General features: G+C 45.9%; 1 protein-coding gene and 1 long non-coding RNA gene across 2 annotated transcripts; both read right to left on the bottom strand.

The window, feature by feature from the left end:
• Window positions 1-4,338: 4,338 nt before the first annotated feature.
• LOC111236076 lies at window positions 4,339-12,307 on the bottom strand. Its single transcript, XR_002665714.1, has 3 exons — window positions 12,295-12,307; window positions 8,407-8,447; window positions 4,339-4,406 (listed from the first exon to the last, which is right to left on the bottom strand). It is a non-coding gene; the product is annotated as an uncharacterized LOC111236076 (long non-coding RNA).
• Window positions 12,308-12,338: 31 nt separating this feature from the next.
• On the bottom strand, window positions 12,339-19,982 carry LOC111236107 (protein NLRC3-like; the record flags this gene model as incomplete). The annotated part of the gene is made up of 4 exons (XM_022764719.1): window positions 19,840-19,982; window positions 15,557-15,789; window positions 13,536-15,327; window positions 12,339-12,468 (listed from the first exon to the last, which is right to left on the bottom strand). Coding segments are annotated over exons 1-4 (2,283 nt in total), but the record flags the coding sequence as incomplete, so codon positions are not given.
• Window positions 19,983-21,539: the final 1,557 nt, after the last annotated feature.

The raw sequence follows: 21,539 nt of genomic DNA, 5'->3' as shown, positions 1-21,539 counted from the left end.
TTATCACCCCTCGCCTCCAGGAGTTTATCCAGCAGCTTACGGAGAACAGGTTCAGACACTCTGTCGATGAACTTTGTCGAACAGACTTCAGCTTCTTTTCTGCTGGGACACGAGAAGTCCCTGCTGGGACACTCGAAGTCCACCTGGACCTTGAGTCCTGCTGGGCACTAGGAGTCCCTTGTTGAGGCACTAGGAGTCCCTGCTGGGACACTAGGAGTCATTCCTAGGAAACTAGATGTCCCTGCTGGACACTCTGGGTCCCAGCTGGGACACTAGATGTCCATCCTAGGAAACTAGATGTCCCTGCTGGGACACTAGGAGTCCATGCTGGATCAGGACCTATAAGATGAACAAGAAAAAGTATGTGTTAAATTTACAGTATAGTGTATGAGTGGGTGCATATACAGTATAATGTTTACTGCCACTAGTAAACAGGGTAACTGAGTAGATATAATTATCCTCCTTATTTTCCAACACTGACTTTGATCAATGTTACTTTTAGCTTCTTCCACAAAGCTCTTCAGTCCGACTTCTTTTGTGTCACAGGTCAAAGTTCACAACCATTTTTTCATTGATTTTATACATTTGATTTTATACTGACTCCATTAACACTGGTTACACAGTGGACTGTGAAATAAAAGCAGAACTGAAGATGATCTCTGGCAGAACCAGAATAAAGGCATCGTGGATCAATCACTAACTATCTCTCCTGTCCTGTCTACTATCAGGTGGACTGATGCTGCAGGTGGATGAAACTTTACCAGTCAGGTTTCAAACTCTGCTCCAGACATCTGCATTTGTTTGGTCTCCGACCGTTACAGTCGCTTGTTCTGTGTTTGCAGGCAGCCGGATCTCAAACGTGGGTGGTAGTTTGGTCCAAAATGCAGATCAAACTCTGCTTTCTGAAAAGCAGTAGCACCAGCGTCAGTGTCCCGACAGTATCCACAGTAAACTACAAGTTTGATGAATTTTATCAGCATGTTACTAACCTTTTATTTCACATACTCACCTCAGGCTGTACTTTCTGGGCCGTCGGACACTGTGAGCGGTGTAATTTCGATCTTTAATGAGTTTGCATTTGGGAAGGCGCCGGGATGTACACAGACATCGGCTGTTTTCTGCTCACCTTAAGAGACATGAGAACATGTTAGTTAGACGATCTATCCTCAGTTGAGCCCGACTGATAAATCCACACTTTCATATTGTCTCTTATACGTTCTAGCTTTCTGACAATCCTTGAGATGTGATGTTCATTCCAGTTCTTGTCCATCTTTGTTAAATGACCCGGTTCTTTGGAAACGTAGAACAATTATCTGATTGATGCTGATGAGTCTGGGCTCAGAGTGAAGCTGTAACACGTCTTTACCTCTTCCAGAGGACGTTGCTCGGCAGGAGAAGCACATTGAGGTTCTGCCTCTGTGTCTTTGGGTTTGGTGGTCGGAAAACAGCAAAACTTTGGCCGCTAATAGGTGCACGTTGTTCCAAAACCTCCATAAAAACCTCCGAAACCCAGGTTAGGCCAAAGGCAGAGAGATGAGGACTTTGACGATCACATGAGTGTCTGTGATCTCCAGCGGTTCGAGGACGCTCATTCCGTCATCGGTGATGTGGACAACAGACAGCAGATCTTCAGAGAGCAGAGCTGTGAAAACACCACACACATTCATCATCTGTTTTCCCGACGACAGCCTCATCACAAAGGTAGAGATCATTTTATTCGATGTTTAGTTGAGGTGTCAGGATTCAATCTGACTTTCCATTTCAAGGTCACGATCCGATTCAATTTTCAATTTCAACAATTCCTTTCAGCACCGACGTAAAGATCAATAACAATCATTGGTTTTATTGCCCTGACAACTGTCGATTACATTTCCAAATTCTTCTTGGAACAGAGGCTACATGGTATCAAGTGTTGATATCACAACCACTTTTGTTTGGAAAGTCCAACACTAAGGTCATGTGGTCAAATTTAAATAAGTTCTTTTAAATGATAATAATTTATTTCACCAGTCAACTGGGAACAAACTGTGAACATGAAAACAAAGATAAGTCACAGAGCGTATCCCTCCGCCATCTAGTGACTCTTCCTGTAACTGCACTCTTCACATCAAACAACAGCAGCTGCCAAAATACAAACTGTGGGTTTTCTTGTCAATGACACATTCGTCGAATCTTTAATCCAGTTTAATATGTAATTGAATTCAAACATATTTATTACCATTTACTGTGATTTATTCAGCTTCTCTTTGGCTATTGTTTTGTTTGTTGAAGCATCAGAGGAGGTGGAAACAAGAGAGGGATGATTGAGACAGACAGCAGGGAATTAAATATACATTTAACCGTAGATGGAGGCTGCTCCTCAAGCCCCACGGCTGCTGCTGGATCTCAGTTACAAGGTTTCCAGAACTGTGGGCCTCATGTTCAAACATCAAGCAGCTATGGCACGACAGAGATCACATAACTGATACTATCAACATAATATTAAACATCATGTACTTTTATCAATATAAAATCTATATGAAATACCAAATGTCTGGTTTATATAATTGGAGACGTGTGACTTGGGCTGTAGTAGACTGTGCAGCCTACAGGGGGCGCTACCAGGACTATTAGTAATTATTAGACATGTCATTTACTCACCATCCTTAGTTTCACAGTGTGGGAGTGGAGCTGACGGACAGCATCCTCGGGACACTGGATATCGAACAGTGGCCCTGCAGCCGTCTTGCCCGCAGAATTTGAGGAGAGTCTCATCCCATTGGACGATCCTGTAGAGCAGCTCCGCCTCCTGAGCCATCACAAACACCAGTCCAGTAGAAGTACACTGGAAACCCGCCCGGACCAGGACACCTGAACCTGCAGGACACAGAAGGCTGAATGAGCACGGACCGGACCAGACAGGACCGGACCAGACCAGACCGGACCAGACCAGACCAGACCAGTCCAGACCGGACCGGACCGGACCGGACCGGACCGGACCGGACCAGACCAGTCCGGACCAGACCAGTCCGGACCGGACGCCGGATCCGGACAAGAAACAGGAAGGACCCACAGAGAGGTTTAAACACGATATGATTGTGTAATACAACAGTAACACTTTGGTCACTGAAGGAGAGAAGACAAGAGGCATCCATGACGCCACCAACTCTGCAGAAAGCCGTGAAGAAGAGGGAAAACAGTGTTTGCTGATTTTATTATGCGATTACCTGTATGACACTTGTGTAGATGGCAGTTTTCAGTTCAGGCGTGAAGCTTGATGAGGCTGTGATTCACAAAGAAACAACATCAAACAACATCATTACCAGAAATAAACAAAGATATTCTCACACATGTCCACACTGAACTGAATGAAGTCATTATTTACAGACGACATCCGAGCGGTTTGAAGCAGCAGATTCTGCAGATACGAAAGATATTAAAGACATCAAGTACATAAATATATTTGGACTCAATGGCCACAGTGTTTTAGTTCCCTCCACTGTGACTGGAGATAAAACAATTCATTTCACCTGCCTTCATGTGGTGTTGATGTTGAAAAGTCTCTGCTTCATCATCTTTTCTCTCCACGCCCTCAGAAATACATAATCCCAGTTGTTTTGAAAAATCAAATACTATTAAATATGAAATGTCTCATTGTCGTTAAAATAAAATTATAACGATGGCGTATAAATGACAGAATTTAAGGACAATGAGAAAGTTGAACTCTGATCAGGATACGGTGGTTTTTCTCACCTTCATCAGCTTCGTGTCGTCCTCAGACACGTCCAGCTTTGTCTCTGTTTGTGTTCGTGTCCAGTTTGACATCAGAGTCACCTGATGGGAGGAGAAGTCACAGATCTGAGTCAGACAATGAAGTCGGAGGATGTGAGCAGCTCAAAGCCTCCTGTCATCACGTTCCTCTCAGACGCTCCTGGTTTCTATTGGCTGTGCATCAGCATGAGCTGACGAGTCCAAATATCTGTTACTGAGTCAAACGACAGGGACGTGCTTGCTGTTGTAGCTTGCCTTTATCAGTGAAATTCATCAGCTGCAGCCACATGTTGTTTTTGTAAACACTCTGATAAACAGCAGCGCGCACGGTAGAGAGTCAAATCTGAAGAGACTGGAGTGTGAGCTTCTCCTCCACGGCAGCAGTTAGTTTCTTTTAGGTATCTGTGTCTTGTTCAGGCATCAGTTGCACCGACACCACACATTTATTTAATGTTTGTGGATCACAGGCCTGCAGCGCACACTTTGGCTTCAGGTCTGTTATCTCTGTAAACAACACATATGTTTCCTCTAACACACAGGACATTATTAAAAAGTCTTGATCAGAATCATCTGTCAACAGTGTTTCTTACCTTTATGTAACGATGACGGGCCCTCTGAGAGCAGATCTCCTTTTTCAGCAGCAGGCTGCACACTCACTGACAATATTTAGAAAGCATGAAAATCATTTGATTAAAATTTGAAATTAATTATTATTAATTATCTTTGAAATTAAAATTTCTTTTTGTTTAGTTTAAAAACAATTTTACAGAAAGCGGGAGACCTCAGCGCTCACCAGGGGTAACGATGGAGAAACCTGGATGGGAGTGATTGGGAGGAACTGCCTGCCTGATCTGAACCCAAGTGATGTTTTGTTGTTGGACTATAAGGTGATTTATTAGTTACTACCACGTTTTAAAGATTCTGATCATGAAACTCTGCTTCCAAACAAAGTCTGTTAATGTTCCTCCAAGTCCAGCTGACCATGTGGCACATACTGCTGTCAGCTGAAACATTTATATGCACATAATTCTGTCCATCAAAATCATTATTATATTATTTTTACTATTTGTTAGTGTTGAGCCGGTTCGCGCTGGGCCCGTGCCTTGGCCCATGGGGCCGGCCGGGCCCAGCCCGAACCGGCCTACATGGGTTCGTCTCCAGTGGGCTCACCACCTGCAGGAAGAGTCAGCGGGATCCGGTGCAGTGTGGATTGGGCAGCAGACCAAGGCGGGGGCCTTGGTGGTCCGATCCTCGGTTACGGAAACTGGTTTTTGGAACATGGAACGTCACTTCTCTTGGCGGGAAGGAGCGGGAGCTTGTGGAAGAGGTTGAGCGATACCGGCTAGATATAGTCAGCCTCACCTCGACACATAGCGTCGGCTCCGGAACCAAGTCCTTGAGAGGGCTGCGTCTCTCCTCTTTGCTGGAGTGCTCCGGGTGAGAGGCAGAGGGCCGGGGTGGGCTTTTTGGTGTCCCCCAGGCTCTCTGCCTGTATGTTGGAGTTTACCCAGTGGACGAAAGGGTTGCGTCCCTGCGCCTTCGGGTCGGGGATCGGGTTCTGACTGTTGTCGGTGCCTATGCACCGAAACAGCAGTTCAGACTACCCGCCCTTTTTGGAGTCCTTGGGACGGGTGCTGGAAAGTGCCCCGAAAGGGGACTCCATTGTCCTATTGGGAGACTTCAACGCTCACGTGGGCAATGACAGCGTGACCTGGAAGGGTGTGGTGGGGAGGAACGGCCTGCCCGATCTGAACCCAGACGGCGTTCAGTTATTGGACTTCTATGCTAGTCACAGCTTGGCCATAACTAACACCATGTTCAAAACATAAGGATGTCCATAGGTGCACTTGGCACCAGGACACCCCAGGTCGGCAGGTCTATGATCGACTTTGTAGTCGTATCATCAGACCTGTGGCCGCATGTTTTGGACACTCCGGTAAAGAGAGGAGCAGAGTTGTCAACCGACACCACCTGGTTGATGAGTTGGATCAGATGGCGGGGAAGACGCCGCGCAGACCTGGCAGGCCCAAACGGGTTGTGAGGGTCTGCTGGGAAAGCCTGGCGGAAAGAACCCGTCAAGATGATTTTCAACGCACACCTCCGGCAGAGTTTCGATCGCGTTCCGAGGGCAGTGAGGGAACATTGAGTCCGAATGGGCCTTGTCCGCTCTGCTGTTGTTGAGGCGGCTGTTGCGAGCTGCGGCCGCAAGGTAGCTGGGGCCAGTTGTGGCGGTAACCCCCGTACCCGCTGGTGGACACCAGGGGTGGTGGAAGCCGTCAGGCTGAAGAAGGAGGCCTACAGGCTGTGGTTGGCCTGTGGGTCTCAGGAATCACAGCTGACTGGTACCGGCCGCCAAGTGAGTGCAGCCGCAGCAGTTGCTGAGGCAAAAACTCGGTCGTGGGAGGAGTTCGGTGAGACAATGGAGGAAGACTACCGAATCGGCTCCAAAAAGGTTCTGGCAAACCGTCCGGCGCCTCAGGGGGGGAAGGCGGCAACTCGCTCACACTGTTTACAGTGGGGGTGGGAGCTGCTGACGTCAACTGAGGATTTAGTCGGACGGTGGAAGAATACTTTGAGGAGCTCCTCAATCCCACCAACACGTATTCCATGGAGGAAACAGAAGCCAAGAGACCTGGGGATGGATGGTCTAATCTCCGGGGCAGAAGTCGCCGAGGTATGAAACAAACTGCGCGGTGGCGGAGCCCTGGGGGTTGATGAGAATCGCCCTGGGTATCTCAAGGCTCTGGATGTTGTAGGGCTGTCTTGGTTGACACGCCTCTGCAACATTGCGTGGACATCGGGCGGCAGTGCCTTTGGAGCGTTCAAACCGGGTGGTGGTCCCCATCTTTTAAAAAGGGTGACCCAGAGGGTGTGTTTCCAACTACCAGGGAATTACACTCCTCAGCCTCCCTGGTAAAGCGTCTATGCCAGGGTACTGGAAAAGAGGGTCCGGTCGATAGTTGAACCTCAGATCGAGGAGGAGCAATGTGGTTTTCGTCCTGGGCGTGGAACTGTGACCAGCTCTTACCCTCGCTAGGTGTGGGAGGGAGCATGGAGTTTGCCAATCCAGTCCACATGTTTTGTGGATCTGGAGAAAGCTCATGACCGTGTCCCAGAGGCTCCTTGTGGGGGCACTCCGGGAGTATGGGTGGATGGCCCCTTGTTAGTGGCCATTAAATCCCTGTACCAAAGGATGTGATCTGGTTCGCGTAGGCGGCAGTAAGTCGGACCTGTTCCCAGTGGGGTTGGACTCCGCCAGGGCTGCCCTTTGTCACGCGTTCTGTTCATAACTTTTATGGACAGAATTTCTAGACGCAGCCGGGTGGTGGAGGGGTTTGGGTTCGGTGGCGGGAGGATCTCGTCTCTGCTTTTTGCAGATGATGGGGTCCTCTTAGCGTCATCGAACGCCGACCTTCAGCTCTCACTTGGGCGGTTCGCGGCCGAGTGTGGAAGCGGCTGGATGAAGATCGCACCTCCAAGTCTGAGGCCATGGTTCTCAGCCGGAAACGGGTGGATTGCCTGCTCCGGGTCAGGGGGGAGGCTCTGCCTCGGGTGGAGGAGTTTAAGTATCTCGGGATCTTGTTCACGAGTGAGGGTAGGATGGAGCGGGAGATCGACAGGCGATTGGGGCGGCGTCAGCAGTGATGCGGGCGCTGAAACCGGTCCCGTTGTGGGGAAGAGAGAGCTAAGCCGGAAGACAAAGCTCTCGATTTACCGGTCGATCAACGTTCCACATCCTCACCTATGGTCATGAGCTTTGGGTAATGACCGAAAGAACGAGATCGCGAATACAAGCGACCGAAATGAGTTTTCCTCCGCAGGGTGGCCGGGCTCAGCCTTAGAGATAGGGTGAGGAGCTCGGTCATCCGGAGGGACTCGGAGTAGAGCCGCTGCTCCTCCATGTCGAGAGGAGCCAGTTGAGGTGGTTCGGGCATCTGGTGAGGATGCCTCCTGGACGCCTCCCCAGGGAGGTGTTTCGGGTATGTCCCACCGGGAGGAGGCCTCGGGCCGACCAAGCGACACGCTGGAGGGATTATATCTCTCGGCTGGCCTTGGAACGCCTCGGGATTCTCCCGGAGGAGCTGGTGAAAGTTGCTGAGGAGAGGGCCGTCTGGACCTCTTTGCTGAGGCTGCTGCCCCGCGACCCGGATCCGGATAAGCGGGAGACGACGAAGACGAAGATGAAGACGAAGACGAAGTGTTGATCCATAAGAAGATATAAAAACCATCGCAGTGTAGTTTTACATCTCCTCTCTCAGGCTTCTCTCTGCAGCTCTAGTAACAACAGGTCTGTGAGCCAATCAGAAGAGAGGAGGCTCTGAGCCTCTCTTCTGATTGGCTGACTGTTTTCTGAGTGATCCAATAAAAATATAGCAGATTTCAGGTAAAAACACTCAGAAAAACCAAATCCTGCAAGGTTTGGATGGTGGGTCCAGGTGGGCGGGGCTTGGTGACTGCTTTGTTGTGACATCACAAAGTTCCAGAAGTCCTGACGGCTGGTTTTAAGGCTCAGTTTCTGAATACAGGCTGTGTGCATGTCTCTGTGGACTGAGGCTTTGATACTTTCACAGTATTAATATAGAACCTAAAGCTGATCTATAATCACACTACACATGGACAACAGACAGATGAAGAGCAGACACTTGCAGTACTCACAGGCTTTGTCTGTGGAAGCTTTAATCTCTCTGCCGTTGACTCTGCAGGAACAAACACAACAACATCAGTTACAAAGTTTTGTTTGAGTTAGCTTTACTAATCCTAGCGGTGATAATCACGGTTCCATGGTAACCAGCCCTGAAACAGGTTAGACTTAAAGCATCAGATCAAAAATGTATAAACACGCTGCCTCTCAACCAATCAGATCTCTAGAAAACTAAAAGACACCACTTCTACTAGAGGACTCTTTTTCCAACCTCTTGTAATTTGCTTTTTATTTTGTATACATTGCCTTATATGTAAATACAGTCAGATGGTATTGTTGATATCTGGCTCGTCATCAGGTGACTTCATTCGTCATTGGATGTGAGTGAATATTCATCTGACTTCATGAGACAGATTGATATGTGATTGGCTGACTGTTCTCTCTCTGTCTTTCTGTCCAATCCTGAAGCCTGTCACCGTTCTCCTCTCACAGCTTCACTGAGAAGGATGGAGGTTTACAGGAAACATTGGATCTTTGCTCTGATACTGAGTTTACTACAACACTGCAGAGAGCAGCATGGACTGACTCCACCCCCCCACCCCACCCCCCACACTGACCTCAGAGTCTCCAGTCTACAGTCTGGACTCTCCACAAGATCAAACAGCTCCTTCACTCCTGAATCCTGCAGCTTGTTGTGACTCAGGTCCAGTTCTCTCAGATGGGAGGGGTTGGACTTCAGAGCTGAGGCCAGAGAAGAACAGCTGATCTCTGACAACATGCAGAACTTCAACCTGGACAAAGATTAAAACATAGAGATTGAAATCAATTATAATCAATCAGATATGTCCCAATCAATGAGTCCTTATGGCAGCAACCCAGGTATGACCCTTGGGTACATGTAATCCCCCTCTCTCCCCTAACTTACCCATGTCTCTCTCACTGTCACTATCATAATAAAGGCAGAAATGTCCAAAAAACAAATTAAAAAAACATATTCATTAAATCAAAGTGAATGATTCAAGTTCTGTGTGAAGATAAATCAGCTTCAGTTGTGGATTAAAGATATAAGATCTACAACAGTAACAGTCAGTGAACTGACCTCAGAGTCTCCAGTCTACAGTCTGGACTCTCCAGAAAACCACACAGCTCCTTCACTCCTGAATCCTGCAGGTTGTTGTAGCTCAGGTCCAGGAGTCTCAGAAGGGAGGGGTTGGACTTCAGAGCTGAGACCAGAGAAGAACAGCTGATCTCTGACAAACTGCAGTTCATCAATCTGAATAAAGAATAAAAAGAAGTAGATAAAATGATTGATAATAGATCAGATATGTCCTTCTTCTATGTGAAGATAAATCAGCTTCAGTTGTTGATTAAAGATATAAGATCTACAACAGTAACAGTCAGTGAACTGACCTCAGAGTCTCCAGTCTACAGTCTGGACTCTCCAGAAAACCACACAGACCCTTCACTCCTGAATCCTGCAGGTCCCAGTTTCCACTCAGGTCCAGGTGTCTCAGATGGGAGGGGTTGGACTTCAGAGCTGAGGCCAGAGAAGAACAGCTGATCTCTGATAACATGCAGAACCTCAGTCTGAATAAAGAATAAAACATGTAAATAAAAAAATGAGTAGAGTGACTTTGTCATACAATATTATAAAATTTACAGTTAACGTAGATATACACGAAATTCTCATTCTATTTCAATCTTCCTGACTGTAAGAGACGGTATGTAATACCCATACCAACGAAGTCAGGAAGTATCCACACTCACCGTGCCATGGTTGCAGACTCAAGAAGCACGTAAGGAGCACATTAACCCTGCAGAAGTGGGCAAAGGTACAGGAGGAAGCCCAAGCAGCAGCAGCAGCAGCAGCACAGATGTTACTCAAGGGAGCCCAGGAGGTGGAGACACTCCTAGTCGGGCAACCTGGAGGCCCCTGAGCCTGTACGCCCGTGAGATGGTATCAACAACCCAGATTGAGAGCCTCTGTTTGGCAGAACCCTTCCTGTGCCCACCATAACAGACAAACAGTGCATCTGACTTACAGAGCCCAGCTGACACATCTATGTAACATCTGACAGCCTGAACGGGACAAAGCAGTCTGACATCTGTGGGGCAAAGACAGCCAAACCGATTGATATGAAAAGCTGAAAGCCTCTTCAAAAGTAATGTGGGGGTGGGCCACATGGAAAACCCCCAGACCCATCAGAGTTCCAACTTCAACAATCCTTGGCAATGAACAAGCCATGAAGCTCACCAACAAGCTTTGCTTTGCAACAGCGAGGAGAAAGGCAGTCTTACCAGACAGCCGGTTCCCGGGGCTCAAACAGTGGGGAACATAGAGATTCTAGGACAATAGGCAAATCCCATGAAGGCACCCGTACAGCATGTGGGGGCCACAACCGGAGAGCACCCTTCAGAAAATGACTCACCAGAGGATGTGACCCCACAGTCCAATTGTCCACCACAACATGCTGAGGCGAGATGGCAGCAACGTACACATTGAGGCAGAAACCAACAGACCCATATTCATCAACATTTGAGCAAAACAAACACAGAGCAACACTCTGGGTCCACATCTTGATCCGTGCACCAACAGAGCACTAGTGCCCGAGCAGTAAGTACAGTCTGGATCACACAAACTCAATAGTGCGCCTGGTCCTTTAAAGGGCCAAACATGCAGCCAAAGGTGCATGGGCAGCATCCAGACAACCATGATACGGCCGACTGAATGGCTTGCTTAACTGTGGAAAGACCAGCCTCAGCATCCTTCAGGGAGTGTGCTCCTAACCTGTGTGAATTACAGAGGAGATAGGGGACTCCCGTTCTGGTTCCTCCTGCTCTAGTTCTTCCCCATCAGAAAAGAGACTCCCTAATGCCACAATAGACAGGTCAAGGTAAAAAGCCCACAGCCAATACAGCGCACACTAGTAACCTGCCCGCAATGAGGGGAGACAGTAGGCAGTAACAAGGAACATCCACCGGGGAAATAAAGATGTTTACTTCCCCGGAAAAGTCAAACATTTTGCGGTCCTAGTTCCGACAAAACTTGGGAAATGAGCATCGGCTATGAAGCCTCTAGAGGAAACGTTGCTCCAACCAATAGGTTGCGAGGCTACTGGCATAGGCGGTAAGCATTGATGCTAGTTCATGCTAACAGCTTACACCACCTGCGTGAAGATGAAAAGGAGCCGACTGCTGGGTGACACGCCTCTTTATCAGGGTGCTTGTGTCACCGAGGTCACACGTGACTTTGTTGGTATTATGTCTTGACTTCTTGAGCTATCGTGTTGCATATCCAGCTATTACACACCGTCTCTGGTGGTCAGGACGAATGAAATAGAAACTGACCCTAACAACTAACAGTGGACATTTTCTACAGTTCATTTAGAAAAGAAATTTAGAAGTCGTCTGACTGAGAGAAACACGAGTGTGAGTTCTGACGATTTAACTGAGGGGAACAGACATTATTCATGACAACTGAAGAATCATTCTCAGTCTGAGAGAAGAACAACTGGAAACACGAGACAACAACTATTTAAAATGTCATTCATTACATCAAAGTGAATGATTCAAGTTATTTGTCAATATAAATTAGGTTCAGTTGTGGGAAAAAGATGAACTGACCTCAAAGTCTCCAGTCTACAGTCTGGACTCTCCAGAAAACCACACAGGCCCTTCACTGCTGAATCCTGCAGGTTGTTGTCGCTCAGGTCCAGTTCTCTCAGATGGGAGGGGTTGGACTTCAGAGCTGAGGCCAGAGAAGAACAGCTGATCTCTGACAACCTGCAGCGCTTCAATCTGAATAAAGAATAAAAGATGTAGATAAAATCATTAATAATCAATCAGATAATTCCTAATAAACGATCTTTGGTAAAAATGAGTAGAGAGACAGACAAACTGACCTCAGAGTCTCCAGTCTACAGTTTGGACTCTCCAGTCCAGCAGACAGCTCCTTCACTCCTGAATCCTTCAGGTTGTTTCCAGTCAGGTCCAGTTCTCTCAGATGGGAGGGGTTGGACTTCAGAGCTGAGGCCACAACTTCACAGTGAGTCTCTGAGAGTCCACAATAAGAAAGTCTGTGATGAGAGAAAATATAAAATGTATTAGGATAAAATCAGATTGAATTTGTAATAAAAATACAGTGGATGCATATGATGACACAACATGATGATGTGATGAACATCTGCTCTTCACATCTGGGGTTCAGCTCATCTTCTCTCACTGTGTTTGACATGAAACAATAATCCTCATCACTCTCTCAGACCTGCAGAGTTTTAATGTGAATCTTTGTTTTGCAGATGAAGGAGGGAAAATGATGTCACATTTATTCCTCATCATGTGATTCACATTCGCATTTAAAACACTGAAAATGGTAAAAAATAAAAATAAAAAGGTAATAAACAAATATTTCATTATCTAAATGCTTCTGAAAGAGACTTTGTGACACCTGTACTGTCACACCAGAGGATGTTCCAGCCTTCTATGTCAGTTATTAACCTTGCTATTCCTTGCTAACCTGTCATTAGCAGTTAGGAAGACACATAAGCGTAGGCATGCATTGTGTTTCTACCTATTCTCCATCATCTGTAAACTTCTTCTACCATCTGAATCTGTGGTAGCCCCTAGAACCACATGGTAAAAAGTTGTGACATTTGGTACACAGAGTCAAGACACTCCCATAATGCTTTTCACGGTTTTCAAGTTTTATGTCCGTGCCTCAAGTGCTCTAGCGGCACCAACAGGTCAAAGTTGACTTTTGAACCATACGCCCGATTTTCAGCAATTTTAATTGAATTCCTTGGATCAAGCCAAGTTCAATGCATCGTACGATGTCAATTTCCACCATATTGGATTTTTTTGCTACTTCACTAAATAGGCACAGATGATCTTCAGACCAAACCTCACAAAAGTTATCACATGGATTTTTGATTTTGCAAAGCCTTCATCTGTCACAGGCAATTCGAAAATTGCAGCGAAGCATCAGGAGGTAGCTCCAGAAACCTGGTGTCCTTTGGCACTTTGCACTGCAATACGGAAATTTGCATTTCCCTCTCCCTTTTTGATCGTGTGTCAGGGGTGCCAAACAACAAATCAAGTCATATCTCTGCCAACCTTTAATCAAATTTCCCTAATCTGGACTCACCGAGCCTTTCTGCAGTTCCTCACAGCTGGGATCAGTCTTCGTTGTCCCTTCAATGATGTCTTGTACTTCTCCAAGTCCAACTCCTCCAGAACCTCCTCTGACATCTGCAGCATGTAGGCCAGAGCTGAGCAGTGGATCTCAGAGAGTCTCTTCTCTGATCTGTTCTCTGACTTCAGGAACTCTTGGATCTCCTGATGAACTGAGTGATCCTTCATCTCCATCAGACAGTGGAAGATGTTGATGCTTCTGTCAGGAGAGATATCATCTCTGTTCATCTTCTTCAGGTTGTTGATGGCTCTCTGGATGGTTTCTGGACTGTTCTCTGTCTGACCCAGCAGACCTCCTAAGAGTCTCTGGTTGGACTCCAGAGAGAGGCCATGAAGGAAGCGGACAAACAGGTCCAGGTGACCATTTTTACTTTTGAGGGATTTCTCCATGGCTGCCCTCAGGAAGACATCCAGGGTTAAATCAACATGTTGTTTCCCCAGGAAGTTCTCCAGGACCTCTGTCTTCCTGTTGGTGTAACAGTGGAACATGAAGACTGCAGCCAGAAACTCCTGAACGCTCAGATGAACAAAGCAGTAGACTGTTTTCTGGAAGATCACACTCTCTCTTCTGAAGATCTCAGTACAAAGTCCTGAGTACACCGAGGCCTCTGTGACATCGAGACCACACTGCTCCAGGTCTTCTTGGTAGAACATGATGTTTCCTTTCTCCAGATGTTCAAACGCCAGCCTCCCCAGCTTCAGAAGAACTTCCCCGTCAGCCTCCGTCAGCTCCTGTGGACTCGTCTCACGTCCCTCATGGTACTTGTTCTTCTTCCTCTGTGTCTGAACCAGCAGGAAGTGTGAGAACAGGTCAGTCAGGGTCTGGGGCAGCTCTCCTCTCTGGTCTGTGGTCAACATGTGCTCCAGAACTGTAGCAGTGATCCAGCAGAAGACTGGGACTTGACACATGATGTGGAGGCTCCTGGACGTCTTGATGTGTGAGATGATTCTGCTGGACAGCTCTTCATCACTGGATCTCCTCCTGAAGTACTCCTCCTTCTGGGCGTCAGTGAAGCCTCGTACTTCTGTTACCCTGTCCACACATGTAGGAGGGATCTGATTGGCCGCCGCAGGTCTGGAAGTTATCCAGACGAGAGCCGAGGGAAGCAGATTCCCCCTGATGAGGTTTGTCAGCAGCTCGTTGACTGATGACTCCTGTGTGACATCAGACACAACCTCCCTGTTGTTGAAATCCAGTGACAGTCTGCTTTCATCCAGGCCGTCAAAGATGAACAGAACTTTACAGACAGCGAGCTGCTCTGCTGTGACCTTCTGTAATGTTGGATGGAAAACATGGAGCAGCCTGAGAAGACTGTACTGCTGATCTCTGATCAGGTTCAGCTCCCTGAACGAAAGCAGAACCAGCAGACTGACATCTTGGTTCTCCAAGCCCTCTGCCCAGTCCAGAGAGAACTTCTGCACTGAGAAGGTTTTTCCAACGCCAGCGACGCCGTTGGTCAGAACCACTCTGATGGGTCTCTGCTGGTCAGGTAAGACTTTAAAGATGTCGTGGCACCTGATTGGAGCGTCATGGAGGGTCTCCATCTTGGAAGTTGTCTCCAGCTGCCTCACCTCATGTTGGGTATTAACCTCTTCACTCTGTCCCTCTGTGATGTGGAGCTCAGTGTAGATCCTGTTGAGGAGGGTTCCACTTCCTGTTCCATCAGTTCCTTCAGTCACATGTTCACATCTGCTCCTCAGACTGATCTTATGTTGATGTAAAACCTCCTGCAGACCACTATCTGCTGAAAGAGAAGAGACAACGTCAGACTGAAGAAAGACAATCTGAGAATCTGATGATTATTTTCATCAGCTGCAGAAAAACTAAAGACAAACAGAGAAAAGGTTTTAATGTTGTGGTATTTATAATCATCTTAAAGGTCGATGCTGTGTGATGTAACAAATGACTCTGTATAAAACAACAGGTCCTGGTTTCAGAAATGATGACATCATCATACAGATGTTCAGTCTCACTTTGTTCAGTGCTGGTCTGACTGGCTGTCTGCAGTCCAGGTCTTGTTCTGGGTCTTTGTCCACACTGGGGACAGGAGGAGTCTCCTGAAGAACCAGACTGGTCCCAGTATGAGGTGAAGCACTGTCTGCAGAACCAGTGTCCACAGCTGGTAGAGACTGGATCCTTCAGGACGTCCTGACACAGAGCACAGCTGGACAGCTGCTCCTCCACAGAGACACCTCTCCTCTTCTCTCTGTGAACATGAATACATTTCTTTTTAAATAAAAAAGCTTTCAGTTATTATTCTTAGGGCTGGGTGATATGACTTCAAATCAATACCATGATTATTTAATCTTGATTACTATTACTGAAGGATTACTTTGGCACTTATTGGTCTCTCTCTTTTTATGAGCCATGCTCTTAATATTCGGCAATGTGATTGTGTTTGTGTTCTACAAGTTGGTTGTGTTATTTTATCTCGTTATCCATGTTGCAGTGACCAATGTCTGGTGGTCGTGACTGATCAGGATCAGGGGGTGAGGTGTGTGTCTGTATCATCGTTTCCAAAAGTCTCTGTTTCTGTCAGTCCAGACTAAAACACAAACCCGGAGTTTTCAAACTAAAATGGGTCCAGCAGCGTTTCTAAAAGTCTTCATTTTAGGGACTTGAAAACTCCGGAGTAGTGTGGACAACTAAAGTAACGTTTGAACTCGTGTCATCCATATCGCCAGCTTCGCTTTGAGTGATGGCGGACTAACGTAACATGGACGGGGGGGAGGCGCGTAAATGAAAACAAGGTTGTATTTTTCTTAAGGGGACAGTTCATCAGCGCAGGCATTGAGGAAAGTATGAACCGACATGAGCAAGATTAAGTCGGTGAGAGGTTCTAATGGTCGGTTTTGATACTTTTCGGTTAATTGCCCTCATTATTATAACAAAAAGATTTTAACAACACTGTCTAGATCAGGGGTGTCCAAACTACGGCCCGCGGGCCAACTGTGGCCCGCGGTCCAGTTTTTATTGGCCCGCAGCAAATTCTGAAAATATAATTGAATATGACCCGCACAAGAAGCTTGAGCTCAACTCTGTTGCACTTCTCAGTTTCAACACTAGATGGAGCCAGCCACGGAAACGGTGCTTCTCCACTAAACAAAATTAAGCAAAGAAAAACTTTTACCGCGAGTCACCAGAAATGGCGGCACCGAAGAAACGCAAAATAGCAAGTGAGTGTAGAAGATTTCAAACACGGTGGGAAAATGAATATTTCTTCAAGAAATCAACGGAAAGTTGTCTGTTTGATTTGCAATGAAGATGTTGCTGTGATGAAAGAGTATAATGTCCGTCGGCACTATGAGACCAAACATCAGAGCTACACATTGTACACCGGGTGCCCGAACGAATACAGAAAGTCAAGCAAATGGCAGCTAGCCTGCAAGCTCAACAACAGTTTTTTTTTCGTGCTAACAAAATACAGGAAAACGCCCACAACAGCAAGCTATGAAGTCGCTGAACTTATTGCCCAGCACGGCAAACGCTCTCAGACGGTGATTTCATAAAGCAGTGCCTCATGAAAGTCACGAAATAATGTGCCCGGAAAAAGTGCAGGATTTCAACAACGATGAGCTTATCCAGAAATACAGTGGTGCGGAGAATCGAGGACTTGTCAGCTAACTTGAAACTTCAGCTGAGAGACAAAGCTTGTGCTTTTGATTTTTACTCGATAGCATGCGATGAGAGCACAGATGCCACAGACACGCGCAGCTGTTCATTTTTTTGCGGGGACTAGATGATAATTTTTGCTGTACGGAGGAGCTGCTTGATATGATGAGCCTAAAAGGTACAACAACGGGTAGAGATATTTTTGAAGCTGTGTCAGAGGCAGTTGAAAAGATGGAGCTTAAATGGGACAAGCTCTGTGGAGTAACAAGATGGAGCTCCGGCATGACGGGCGAGCGCGAAGGAATGGCATCGATGGTGTGCGCCAAGGTAAAAGAGAGCAGAAGGGGCTGTTAGGATGCACTGTATAATCCACCAAGAAGCACTGATGTGCCAAGATGTCCAGCTGGGCGATGTGATGAACACTGTTGTAAAAACTGTCAACATAATTCGAGCCTAGAGGACTGTACCACAGAGCATTTCAAGCTTTCCTCTCTGTGTGAGTCTGATAACGGATTACTTCTCCACCTCGGAGTAAGCGTTTGCAATACTAGCGTCGCGCTCTGTACTGCAGCGGTTTTATTCAACTGAGGTCAGAAAATCTACCAGTTTTTTGAAGAGAAGGGCCGACCTCTTCATGAAATGAGTGATCCTCCTGTGGCTGGCTAGACCCTGGCATTTTTAGTTGATCTTACTCATCATCTGAATACACTGAACAAGAACCTACAAGGCAAAGAACAGCTGGTGCCACACCTGTATGCGCACATGAAAGCCTTCTGTGTAAAGCTCCGCCTGTTTGAGACACAACTACGAAGCTTTAATGCTGCACACTTCCCTGCACTGTCTGAAATCAAGTCTGCTTTTCCAAAGACCGACCTTTCTGCTAAAAAGGAGAAATATGTGTCTGTGATTGCATCTCTCGTGACAGAATTCAACCAGCATTTCCAAGATTTTTCTGTCATTGAAAAACAAATCAAGCTGTTCTTGACCGCCTTCCTGGTGGATGCAGAAGAAGTGGAAGAGAGTCTGCAGTTAGAACTGATTTAAATGCAATGTGATGATTCTCTGAAGAGTCAACATCAGCTTCCCTCCCTCCCTGACTTCTATCAGAGTTTGGATAATGCCAAGTTTCCTCTGATGAGACGCCACGCAAAAAGAATGATGAGCCTGTTCGGCTCAACATACATATGTGAACAAACATTTTCTCTGTTAAATCAGAACAAAAGCAGACTGAGAACCAGAATGACTGATAGCCATCTCTGTGAAGTCCTTCGTGTCTCAACCACCAAACTTTCTCCTGACATGTCAGCCATCCTTCAATCCAAAGGACAGCATCACTGCTCCCACTGAGTGCAATGTTCTTCACATTATAGGTGAATTAGAAATACACACAGTATTCATGGGCCAATATGTCACCTCTAGTGTGTGGCCCGGCCCTTTGTTTATTTTTCTGTATTTGGCCCTCACTAAAAAAACTTTGGACACCCCTGGTCTAGATAATTCAATTACAAGTCACTCATTGACCGTTTGCTGAACCCCTCGCAACTGATCATAGCTTAGCAAGTGTAACTAGACATGTCAGGCCAGTGAAGCTTTGAATTTCTCCAGTTGGTGAGGGTGAGTTCACGGGGCTGTAGAAAGAGAGATACTCGTGTTTAAATAGGTGTATGGCCGTGTGTGTTTTATTACCTTTGCAAAACCAAAAAGACAAGAGCAAAGTTTAAGAACTGGATTAAACAGTGGGATCATGTTCTCTAGATTTTAACAACAAATCTTGGCTGCCCTGCTTTACTGCCACAGAGGAAATACATACCTGATGTTTGGAAATGAGTCCAGTGTCTCCCAATGTCTTTACTTCAGAGACTGAATCATCTGTCAAACTGCTGAGAATTACTACCGTCAGCTGTCATGGCTCAGTAAGGACGAAGGACTTGTAAACACAACTCGTAGACTCAGGTAAAGCTTTAAACAGTACACCTTTACTTAAAGTTTGCAGACACACACACGGGCCGTTGTAAATTGTGCTGCTCTAATTAAAGCAGTCAACAAGCGTGATGTCACGTGGTGTTATATTTAACGTGCTGCCACGGTTGACACAAAAGAGGAATACAATGGTCTACAAGCAACAGCACAGTCAAGTTTAACCCCCAGACGAACTTTCATACTTCAGTAAAACTTTAAAAAAAACCCGTCGACTGCCCCACCTGGAAACAGCGGAAAGATACAGAATCGCATCTGAACTGAAAGGAGATGGTGCAGTCCAGGTGAGCTGGCTCATCTATACATGTACGTTTACAAGTTGTTTCAGTTTGCTGAGGACGAACACCGAAACAACGCCGCCGTGATCCTGAGAAAGTCTGTTGAATACTTTCTCCCGTGGAGAAACGTTTTCACCTCTACGTGCAGCGCTCTGGAGACACCTTTTCTTCAGAGCTAGCTTCAGAGATTTATGTACGTTTTATATCTTCTACTACTCAGCTCATTCTCAGGTTGGAGCTGCAGGCTGTCAACATAAAAACTAACACTGAATTTTTTCTCACAGAAAAGTCTCAGTTCAGCCTTTGACTTTCAACTAAAAGCCAAAACGATTTAGATTTGAAAAGAGATTAGGGATTGTGTCCTGCACACAGTAGAAACAGTGTCTTACTTTTTCCCTGAGGGTCCTGGTTCATTACTGAAGGCTGGAGGATTGAACTCTTTGGACCAGTCACTCTTCATAGACATACGACCGGATACTGGAGACTCTGATCTCTTCTCTTTCTCCAAATTACTCATCTTCAGTCAGTCCGAGAGGTAAACCTGTAACACTGGAGACAGACACACACAGAATAACCATTATTAGTGGCAGGTTTGTAAACTTCTGAATAAGAGGGGGCAGAAGGAGCACAGATTCAAAGTGGGGCACATTTGAGAAATGAGTAGAATGTGTTAAGACTGAAGGCCAAAGCCCTGGTTCTTAAATTGACATTGTTAATAGTCACACTGTTTCCTGGCATTAATTAATCAAAAGTCATCTCTGTTCCTCAAAAATGACATATATAGAAGTTTTCCATGATAAAATCCCTTCATGGCCTTCAAAGGGCTTGGCAGTGTAACGCGACACCTCTGCCTCATTTAATATTTGCTGAATTATGGATATGCAAATTAGCCCCGCCTCTATCTCCACCCATCCCTCAGTCGCTTGCCTGCAGCTGCGACTCTGCACACACACCTGTGCTTGTTTTCTGTTTTGTTAGCTGCTGTACACTACACAATGGAAAATGGTGATACAGGAGTAATTCAAACATACATGTGTGAAGAAGAGCAAATTGTACACGGTCGCCTTCAAGTTGATTTATGAGAATGGTAATTGATCTTATGCATCGCTCTCTACAAGGTGGGAAATGTAGCAGTAATGGATAACATGAGCCTGTGGATTGACTACATTATCAAACAGCTAACGATGTGTTGCTAATGTTACATGAATATTGGTCCTAATGACCAGCTCTGACTGACCTACCTTAGCTTGCAAAATACCAACAATTAACCACACCTAGCTTCTCTGATACCTTTCATTATGCATTGGCGAAACGAGAGCTATCAGAAGTCTGCTACGTCAAAACGACATGGAAAGCCCCCACAAACACAAAGCAGAACCACAAACACAGCCTCACCCCCTTCAGTCAGGTCTGTTTGCATTGTATGAATAATTTGTCTATTGTTCATATCAGCAAAAGCTGTGTGAATATAAACAGTGAAAACTGGTTTAGAAAAAAAAACAAACGTTCATTTGCTGTTTGAGCAACTGGTTTTAAAACACAGCCTCTAACAGAGGAGAGTTTATCACATTAAATAACTACATAATAACTATTACAGCTTCATTTGAACTGAACACAGATTTTTTTAATCTGACAGGATTCCTGACAGTGATGATGCTTTAACTCTCTTCTTCATCACTGCAGCTCAGAATAACACGAATCTGTGACCAGAAAGGGAAATAAAAACTAAACCTCTGATGTCTTTGATTACAATGATCAACAACAATGATCCGGACACTGTTCAATATTTTATGATTATAAATGAACGTTTCAGTCAGACAGACTCATCAGACATGAACTACTTCTCTCTGCTCTGACATTACTTTAGTAAGCTTTTAGTAAGAAACTCAACAATAATTGCTTATTTACAATATATCATTAGTCTGACTTAAATCAATCTCTTCCAGTTAGTTTACATTTCACCTTGTTGAATTTTGGACTTGTTGAAGCCTCTATAGCCGGATTTTCCTGCAGGTATCAGCGTTTCCTCTCATATTAAGAACTTTTCTCATGGTTCTGATGATGTTGCAATAATAAACTCCACCGCCTT

This window comes from Seriola dumerili, unplaced genomic scaffold (genome assembly GCF_002260705.1).
Source record: "Seriola dumerili isolate Sdu_G_001 unplaced genomic scaffold, Sdu_1.0 BDQW01000565.1, whole genome shotgun sequence".
Taxonomy (NCBI): Eukaryota; Metazoa; Chordata; class Actinopteri; order Carangiformes; family Carangidae; genus Seriola; species Seriola dumerili.
Note: the sequence above shows the minus strand (reverse complement) of the source record. Positions and strands in the feature narration are given on the sequence as shown.